We start from the raw sequence: 10,830 nt of genomic DNA, 5'->3' as shown, positions 1-10,830 counted from the left end.
CATTTTTAATGTATTTTTCTATATCAACGATGTCATAAGTACCTTCCGGAATTGTAATAATTTTATCTGATATGTATACTTTATTATTTTTCCCTTCTTCTACATTAGGTATACTCATAAATGTCTCAAAATCAGCCAAACCTAAATAGTAATCTTTTCCATCGTCTAAGTAAATAGGTGGATTAAAATCGGCTGATAATATTGAGGAATTTCCTGTAATCGCAATAGTGGTAGACATTGTACTGACATGCTTTGCAAACCAGAGTTGTCCACAATTGTATGTATTAAATTTCTGTTTTGTTTCATAAGTATAAAATATGTTCACTTTTCCATTTGAATTAAAATATTTGAGCAATTCAAGAGGTGGTTTTAGATTTCCGTAACTATCAAAATATATTACATAACTTTTATTCTTCTTGTAAGCTGTCCAATGGGAGCCTTTGTGCTCTTTACTATCCAAATTGACAATACCGCTCTCATTTATTTTAATTTTTTTAGGTAAGTTATTACGCATAAAAATACCTCTAAAATTTGAGGTACATTTCTTTCGTATATTTTAGCAAATCGATATTTGTCAACGCTTTTTTAGGGAACCGGATTTTTTTTTATTGTCTTCTTTTTAATTGAACCTCCTTTATACGGTTTAATGTACAATCCTTTCCCCCTGTATGGTTTAATAAATAAGCCTTTTCCCTGTGTCTCCATTGCTATATCATGTCGACGCATTTCTTCTAATTGTTCTTTAGATGCTTTTGCATCATTTACTGCTTTGGCAATCACCGCAGCACCTCCGCCAAGGGCACCTAATGCTCCTAGTATTGGTAACAAAAGAGGTAAAAACCCTCCAATTTTTTTGGGACTTTCAATAATACGTTTTTTCTTTAATTTAACTGTTTTTCCTTTTTTTGTTTTTATACCCATTCCAAGCTTTCTTTTACCCTTCATTAGGCCTGTTATTAGCAATGCAGCACTTTTTTCTCCAATAGAGGAATCTTTTGCTTTTACCCGTTCCCACGCCTTATCTGCTAATATTTTATGCGCGTCGTGTCTTAACAAATCGGAAGACTGAGAGTATGCTATATCGTGCTCCTTACAAGCATCATCTAAGGTGTTTATGCCAACGTCTCCCCTATTTATCCTTTTTTCTAAGTGTGTTCCTGGTCCACAAAAATTATATCCTGGTATATGTAGTTCAACAGGGAGCTTATTAATAAATGTGTTTACTAATCCGTAACCTTTGCGCTTCCTTCCTATATGAGGTACAAGCATTGCAAAACTGAGAAAATATAATCAAGTAATCCCTATAAATACTTTAACAAAGTTTTGTTAGTAACACTTCAACATGAGAATTGAAAAACAAACATTCTCCCTACCAATAAAAAACCATGATATTTCTAATAAACAATTTAATAAACATGGTAATTTATTTTCTGGTAGTTCGAAAAGATGTCTTCTAGTAGGAGCATCAGGAAGCGGAAAAACGAGTTGTATTCTCACATTACTTGAACACCCAAATGGAATTAGATTTGAAAATGTATACATATATTCAAAATCCTTACATCAACCAAAATACGAGTACTTAAGGTCCCTATTACAACCTATAAAAGAAATTGGTTTCTATGAATATGATAAAGAAGAAAGTATCGTATCTCCTCACAATATTAAACCAAATTCTGTAATAATATTTGATAATATTCCATGTCAAAATCAAAATATTATTAGAGATTATTTCACTTTTGGAAGACATAAAAATACGGATTGTTTTTCATATTCCAAGGATACTCATCAATTCTGAAAAGACTTATACGAGAAAATGCAAACTTGTTAATTTTATTTAAACAAGATTACATGAGTTTGAAACATATTTATAATGACCATTGTATGATGGATATGACATTTGATCAACTTTGTGCACATTGTTGGAAAGAAGAGTATGGATTTGTTGTAATTGATAGATTGTGAATTAAATTCTGGCAGATATAGACAAAAATTCGATTCGTTTATATACTTATAAAAATGAAAAAAAAATCATACAGTCTCTCTCATATGTCTGTCATGGATAAACGTTTGGCAAGAGAACTTATTAAATCGAGAAAAGCAGTTAGAGAAAAATATCAAATTCTACTAAAGTCGGAGGCAGCTTCTACACAGTCACAACTGGAAAAAGACATATCAACCAATCCACTCAACCATTACAACAACTAATTTCTACTATTGCTAAAACTGAACCTGTCGAGATAAAAGAAGAAGAAAAAACGTATTATACGTCTTCCACTCCAAAAAAAGAGAAAATTAGAACAGGGAGTACACCTATTTTACCTACCGAATTGCCATCTTTTTTTAACACTAGTAGTATTAGTCAGTTACCATCTGTTCAAGAGACTAGTGTTTTAGCTGAAACACCGAATGAAAGCACGATAGAAAATCTAAATGTATCTCATATTTTGGAACAAACTAAAGAAACAATTCTTCAATATGTTGACACTCCAGGGTATCAAGAATGGTTAGAATATTTTCATGAATTACCACGATCATACATTGATGAAGGTGTGAAGGATACCAAATTTAAGTTTGATCATAATTATGGAATAATTCATGATCTCGAAAGAGATAAATTTTTTTTGGGTCTAACGCAAAAGCCTGTAGAAATAATTGGTAAAGATATTAATGTGGAAGGTATAACATATCCCGGAACGATCGGCTTATATGAATTACTTTTTAAAAAGAACCTATCAATTTACAAAAGGAAGATTTAGAAAATTATGCGATATCTTGAAAAAGAACTTATATGCATATCGTAGAAATTTTGATCCAAACGAACAAGTTCAAGGAAATGGATTACATAAATATGTAACAATAATTGGACCTTACTTGCAACAAAAAGGAATTACAAAAGCTAAAACAATTACTTCACTGGAAAGATTGACTAAAGCCTTTGCTAAACCAAAAGCTCCATTTAGAGCAACCAGAGCAACAGCTGCTATTCAGAAAGGAAAAGGGCTTACTTTAAAAATGTATAAATCTAACACAGACTATGTATACTGGGATAACATCAATGAATTGGTTAATAGATTGCGACTATTAATAGGGTCTGTTAGTGCAGGTCATACTGGTCATAATAATGAAATAATTTCTATTATTGAAGAATTACGAGAAGCTCAAATAATACTATAAATATCGTATTTAATAAAGTGAAACTATCAGTTGTGTTTTAACCATGACGGTAAATAAATTTGGAACTCATATTCTCAAAGAAACTAACATGTCGTATTTTTGTATACTACCAATGATTCTTAGTAATACAACAAAAAATATTAAATTACCTAATGGTGAAAAAAGATACTATTATGAAATTAATGGTGATAATATTACTTTCCCCTTTCCATTACCAGAGTCGGAAGTCACTAGGGTAGATTGTAATATGAGTGTAGAATTTCTTATAAATAACAAACTATTTAGTTCAACTGATCTAATTGGACAAACACTTGTTAGTGGTGACAACATTTCCATCATAAAACCAAAGGCTAAACCGTCAACTATTCGTAGTATATATTTAGGATTGCTGTTAAAGTCACAGATTCAAAATGAGTAATATTAAGGATGAAGTTGTTAACGAATTACATAAGACAGCTAGAAGAAAATTTAAAAGACGAGTTATTGTAAAAGGGCTTAATGATTTGTGGCAAGCGGACTTGGTTGAAATGCAACCTTATGCTAAATTTAACAAAGGGTTTAGATATATTCTGGTGGTTATAAATGTATTTTCAAAGTATGTCTGGACTCAACAGGTTAAATCAAAAACTGGCAAGGATGTTGCGACAGCAATGGAAAAAATTCTAATCAATGCTAAAACCCCTCCGAAAAATCTACAAACAGATAAGGGAAAAGATTTTTTTAACGAAAAGTTTCAAAAACTTATGCAGCAGTATAATATTAACCACTATAGCACGTTTTCGAATTTAAAAGCTTCTATCGTAGAGAGAGTAAACAGGACATTAAAAAATAAAATGTGGAAAAAATTTAGTATGCAAGGAAATTACAAGTGGATACATATATTACAACCAATTGTTAATGAATACAACAATACTATTCATTCTGTTACAGGATTTAAACCCAATGAAATATCCAAGAATAATGAAAAACTAATTTTAAGGAAAGTTTATCGTCAAATGAAAGTAGTTGACCCACGTAGGCGAAAATTTAACGTTGGTGATTTTGTTAGAATAAGTAAATATAGAGAGCTATTTTCCAAAGGATATACACCTAACTAGTCAAACGAAATATTTGTTATAAAAAAGGTTAATATGACTAATCCTGTAACCTATCAATTAGAAGATCAAAGAAAAGAAGAAATTCAAGGTGGTTTTTATGAAGAAGAGTTGCAGAAAGTTAAACATCCTGACGTGTATCTGATTGAAAAAATATTAAGGCGAAAAGGAAATAAAGTTTATGTAAAATGGTTAGGGCTTGACAATACTCATAATTCTTGGATTTTAAAAAATGAATTGTTGTAATTTTTTAAATAAATAATGCTTCTAAGTAACTTTGTTTTTTCATTATAAATTATATCTTAAAATATGTTGTTATTGAACATTGCATGTTGTGTACAATTAAGAATGAAATTTTACTATAATTAAAACATCAACAACAAACGACTTTCCATTCAAGTAGTTTTTTCTTTCTGGTCTTCACACGCTATAATCAAGACATGCACCTAATTAAAGATAATTATATTCTTAATTTTAAAGGAGATTCAGTTTTTTATAAAATTAAATATTTGGGTTTTAAAAATAGTTCTAGGAGCAATTATTATATGAAATAAAATATATAATAAAATTTACAAATTAGCAAAAATTAGTATTCATAAAATAAATAGACTTTGTTTGAATTTGTACCCCTTTAGTAGCTTGCATTAGTAATTAACCCTCATCTTTTTATAGATACATATGTTGTAACGGTTTCTAACCATCCCTCATTATTTATAAACCCATGCAAAACGTATTTTGCATCATTATTGTGTAAGAGATTGTTCGAGTTATGGGGAAACCTAAAATACAAATTTTAAAACGTAAAGTTATGGAAAATATTAATATAATACAACAAGTAATAGTATCGAAGAACGGTGTGCAAATAATGGATTACGACCAAAAATACGATGACATTTCACCAGTGGATTCACCAAGTCAAGTTGAAACAAACATACAATATGATGAAGAATTTTTAAATGAGTTAATAAATTCTTTAAATCAAGTAGAAAGTGAAAGTGTAAACCAAGTGCAACCGGATTTACAACATTGTCAAGATTTGGATATGTTGGAAATGCCTACTGAAAGTGTTGTGCGAGAAATTGAACCGGATTTACGACAATGTCAAGATTTGGATATGTTGGAAATACCTACGGAAAGTGCAGTGCGCGAAATTCAACCGGATTTACAACAATGTCAAGATTTGGATATGTTAGAAATGTGTACGGAAAGTGTTGTGCGCGAAATTCAACCGGATATACAACAATGTCAAGATTTGTCACAAAGTGTTATATTAGAAAATAATAAACATAATGTGAAACAACTTTTTTAAAAACAGTGACCTTAGAGAATTGCTGAAATAAAACAAAAACAGGAATTAATAACTAAAAACTTAATACATTTTGGAATTAATTACTAAATGCAAACACTGTTTAGCTATTTTAAAACGACGTGAAACTATTACACTTAATAATTATAATCTATTATCCCAACAAGAGAAATTATTTGAAATATTAGAAATCTAAAAAATCTATGTATTAGAATGTAAAAGTGTTCATCAAAATATATTTGCTATTATAATTTTGTTTAATCATATTAACATTTGTCATAACTTTACGCTTTAAAATTTGTATTTTAGGTTGTCTCATATTAACCCCCTTGTATTTTTTTTAATAAACAAATATTTAATCCTACGTTTTGTTTTAATTGTAATTAAATATGACTAAAAATAATTCTTTTTTAACCGCAATTAGTTATAAACTAACTTCTCATATATATTTCATATAGAGTTTCTGTAAGTTTTTGATCTTTTGTATTTTAGGTTTTCCCAATAATCGTCTTGTATTTTTTAATAAACAAATACCTAATCCTATGTTTTGTTTTAATTGTAATTAATTATAAACTAACTTCTTATGCCAAAAAATTATTTACCAACATTAAATATTTCATATGTAGATTCTGTAAGTTTTTGATCTTTTGTATTTTATGTTTTCCCAATAATCCTCTTGTATTTTTTTAAATAAACAAATCTTATGATTTAGATAAAACTAATCCTTTTTTTAACCGTATTTACTTATAAATTATTTTTTATGCAAATTGAACATTAGTGAAAATACATTAAGAGTATTTTGGTATGATAAGTAATATTTAACTACTTTGAGAAAAATTAATTTTTAGTGGGAGAAAACAAATCAATTTTATATTTTTTTAATTCACACAGTGTCTTATTTCTTTCATTGGTTTCCACCGATGAGAATAATTCTAATTTATGCAGCACGATACTATGTTTTGTTAGAAATTTTATTGCCTAGATTATATAATAAATATAAAAAACATAAATTTGTCTGGGAGGACGATTACGAACCCTCATAAGAATAATGAATATTTATGATGCACCAACAGATGATTTCAATTAAAAAAACCGTTAAAATACCGTGAAAAAGTACTGAATATTTATGATACACAAACAGACGGGTTGATGACTAATATAACCTACTAAAGGAATGCATCGTTCGCCATGAGAGAGCGGGATATAAGGGTAGGGGGATAATGGTCAAGGGATTTTGCAACCAGAGAATGAGGGGGATTTTGTACAAGAAATTTAAAATATTACGAGGTAGTATGTGATTGAAAAAATTATCCATCCTATTTTTTATTAATTTTGTTGATTATTTTACAACTCAATTTGTTATAGAAATTGATTACAAAAATAGCATTTCTCTTGTGCACTGACTGGTCCATCAAAGTGGGTTCTCCATTCCGGACGATTGTAATGTACGAAACATGGTAATTTAATCTGCAGATAAAAGTGATCTTTATAATCCATTGGTAATTTCCCCCATATATTTAAAAGTTCAATAGGATTTGCATTCTTTATTAAATATTCAAATGGTAGCAATTTCAGTTCTTCTGTGGTAAAATCTGTAAGTTGTTTTTTACCATTAATATGTGCTAACAAAATATTTGCACTAGCTAAACTCATTTTAAAATACTGATGATCTTTTTGAATTATGATTGATTTTTGTTTGTCGGAGATTGTAAGTACTGAAACCACCAAACTTCTTTGATGCTTTTGTAGGTAGTGAATAAAAGGTTCAGTGATGGTGAATTTTCTTGGTTTCATGTCCTTATGCAAGCGAAGGGGAAGGGGGATAGCAAACGGTGGGAGGATGTTGTATCTTTCGGGTCAGGATCGTGGGTGGGGGGACAACCAGAGAATGAGGGGTGTATCTGTATCTTGTGTGCCAGAATTGGGGTGTATCTGTATCTTGTGGTCTAGAATTGGTAAAAAACACCTACTTACAATTATTTCGCATCCAGTCAAAAAAGTGTATCCCAATTTAAAGAATTTCAAACTTTCTGCGATTTAAAAATTCATAAAATTCTACATCCCTGTCAAACTCGTTGGTTGTCTGTTCATGTAGCAGTAAAAAGAGTTATTGAACAATATTCTGCCCTGAAAATATATTTTATTGATGCTGTTTCTAATAAAGCTCTTTTGGCATCAGAAAATATTTTACAAAAACTTCAGGATCCAACAACAATATTGTGTCTGCAATTTTTAGGTTTTGTTTTGCCACTATTCACAAACCTAAATAAAGAAATGCAGGCAGAACATCCAAAAACTCACGTTCTATACGCAAATATATGCCAAACATTAAAAACATTGTTTGATAGCTTTTTGAAAAGGGATTACTTATCTATAACGCCTATTGAGAATGTTGATTTTAAAAATCCCCGGCATTTTTTGAAACCAGAAGACATATATTATGGTACCTTGGCAGCTAATACTTTACTAAGTAGCGATAATCTTACTCAAGATCAAATACATTTCTTTAGATTAAGAGCTTGGATTTCTATATCGAATCATGCGAACACATAATCAATCGATTTCCGTTAAAAAATAACCCACTCAAAGAGCTAAATATATTTGAGGCAGCTATTGTTAAAAGTGGCAAAACGGCAACTACTAACTTTTTTCCAAAACTAATTGAAAGCAATGATTTTCAAGACATTGATACAGAGTGGAGAATTAGGAAACAATGAACAAATGAAAACATTTCCTGACGACGTGGAATTATTTTGGGAAAAAATAAGCTAGCTAGAAAATGGCGAAGGAAATTTAATGTTTCCTTCGTTATCCAATTTGGTTTTCAAGATTTTATCATTGCCCCATTCTTCCGCCAATGTTGAGCGCACATTTTCAGCAATAAACCGAATGAAAACAGCACAAAGAAATACACTTAACACGGAAACAGTCACTGGGCTTTTACATACTCGACGACATATAAAACCGGCTAATTGCTATGATTTTAATATTGACAAACAATTGACTTCAAATATGTTCAAGGAATATTGGTACGACCCAAATCGTTAATTCCGTTTAAACCGTTTTTCTGTTATATTTATAATGTTTGTATTTTCTTGAGTTTTTTATTATGTTTATTTTTTTTAATAAAATATGTTTGATTTACCGATCTAAAATTTATTTATAAAATTATACAAAACATGACAACGTTGGATTTTAGTCTTTATGTCCTACCGATTTTGCCTAGTAATCTACCTATTTTGAGCGGCGGTTTCTCCCGATTTAGTATTTTGACGTTCGACAACACTGGAGCAACATTTTAGTTTGTTACCAACTTTTGGCGGAGTAGTGTCGTCGACGCCGCGCCGGGAAAATAGATACATTTCCACATAAAACTATTTGTGAAGTGGCGTTTCTTATAAAAAACTGTTACAATTTGATATAAAGCCATTGAATATTAAAGTAAGTGCAATATTTGCTTAATTTTATGCTAAATACAGAGTTATTATTAAATGTAACTTTTTTTCTCTTAATTTTTATGTCGAATAAAATAATATTTTAAGTTATAACAGTCTTGCACAGAAATTTTAAATCAAGATCAAATCTGATCCCCTTTTGGAATCAAGATTGAAAATGCGGAAGGTATTCCTGTGATCGACGATTTACCAAAGTTGGGAAGACCCTTTGCTCTACCGGCAGAATTAGGAGTCCGTATATATAATTATATTATATCCATGCAAGAATTAGGATTTGGTCTTACCGTCCACAATATTAGAAAACTAGCATTTTCGGTCGCAAAATCGGTTGGTCGTCAAATTTTTTATGGAAGATAATGAAATAGCTAGCAAATGGTGGTGGACAAACTTTAAAAAAAGGCATGGGCTAACATTACGTGTACCAGAAAACTTAGCGGCATATCGAGCCTCCATGGCAAATCCTACTATGCTTGCTGATTTTTATACAAAATTAGAGGCTCTTGTTACAAAATTGGGCATTAAAGGTATGAAAGGCTGAATTTGGAATTGTGACGAGACAGGGTTGTCTTTTGTAGTAAAGCCGAACAAAGTTGTGACGGCCTTAGGCAAGCGCTATGTTTATAAAAGGACTTACGCAGATAGGGGAGAAACAACTACGGTTCTCGGTTGCATTTGTGATGATGGCTCCTTTATCCCCCCTCTAGTAATTTTCAAAGGTGTGCGTTGGAATCCCGACTTAGCCCGTGGAGCCATTCCTAACACAATAATAAAACTGTCACCGAAAGGCTGGATAAACTCGGACATTTTCTTAGAATGGTTCCAGTTTTTTATTAATTCTGTACCACAAGAAAGACCTCTAATTCTTTTGATGGATTCTCATGCTTCACATTTGTCTTTGGCTGTCTTAGAACTAGCAAAGCAAAATGATCTTCACCTCTTCACTTTTCCAGCGCACACAAGTCATCTTCTTCAGCCCCTCGATGTGGGCGTTTATCGACCCCTAAAATCCGCCTGGACGAACTGCTTAAATGATCACATGAAAGAAAAAAACGACGAAAAACCCAGCCGCTATTATTTTAACGAACTTTTTGCTGTAGCAATGATTAAAAGTTTTACCCCCAATAGTATTGAACATGTTCGGAAAAGTGGAATCAGTTCTTTAAATAAAGAAGCTATCTTGTCCGAAGCTATAGCCCCTTCAAAGTTAACAGAGACTCGTTTGAATGATCAATCAATTACTAAAAATGAGTATCTTGTTCCTTCTGATCCCCTTTTGGAGAAATTCAGCGCCGACAATTTTTTTACTGCCTTCTGCAAGTTTGGCCAGCAAAGTAACACGACGGACTAAAACCAGAGACTCCAGTGCAAAATGGCTAACTGATCCGGAATTATCAAGACAGCCACAAACAGGACCTTCAGGATTAGTAAACTCTAGAGTGTCTAACATAAAATGTTCTTCGAAAGGAAAGTCCACAAAAAAGAACAAGAAAGAACAGAATGATGATGATTGGCACTGTGGTGTCTGCGGAATCAGAGATGGAGATGGAGACATCTTTTTGTGACGCACAGAGGGGTCACGATAGGCTAAACTCACAAAAAACTCCAAAATCAAAATTTAGGTAACTGACAAAAATTACCGGTTTAAACCTATTGCAATAAACCCTTCTTTCGAAATCACATTAGCTTTGAATTCTCCGCGTCATAAAACAAAAGATAAAGCTTGTCAAAACTGGCGTCTTAAATGCGTATATTGCTAACAATGTTTTGAGACAATTATTAGTGATAAATTCGGTACTCTGTT

General features: G+C 31.3%; 1 protein-coding gene across 1 annotated transcript; it reads left to right on the top strand.

Annotated features, from left to right (window-relative positions):
• The first annotated feature begins 5,133 nt into the window (after positions 1-5,133).
• Positions 5,134-10,377, top strand: LOC115886237. The gene is made up of 2 exons (XM_030905325.1): positions 5,134-5,530; positions 9,605-10,377. Exons 1-2 carry the CDS (start codon positions 5,134-5,136, stop codon positions 10,375-10,377), a joined length of 1,170 nt encoding a protein of 389 aa, XP_030761185.1.
• Positions 10,378-10,830: the final 453 nt, after the last annotated feature.

Source organism: Sitophilus oryzae, unplaced genomic scaffold, assembly GCF_002938485.1.
Source record: "Sitophilus oryzae breed Bouriz unplaced genomic scaffold, Soryzae_2.0 scaffold_476_pilon_pilon, whole genome shotgun sequence".
NCBI classification, from domain to species: domain Eukaryota; kingdom Metazoa; phylum Arthropoda; class Insecta; order Coleoptera; family Curculionidae; genus Sitophilus; species Sitophilus oryzae.
Note: the sequence above shows the minus strand (reverse complement) of the source record. Positions and strands in the feature narration are given on the sequence as shown.

What these genes read in the sequence shown, in the direction of transcription:
- LOC115886237 (XM_030905325.1), top strand. Translation starts at nt 5,134, where the DNA reads ATGGATTACGACCAAAAATACGATGACATTTCACCAGTGGATTCACCA. An exon ending in ATGTCAAGATTTGTCACAAA is followed by an intron (nt 5,531 to 9,604) that starts GTGTTATATTAG and finishes TGTCTTTTGTAG; the next exon opens with TAAAGCCGAACAAAGTTGTG.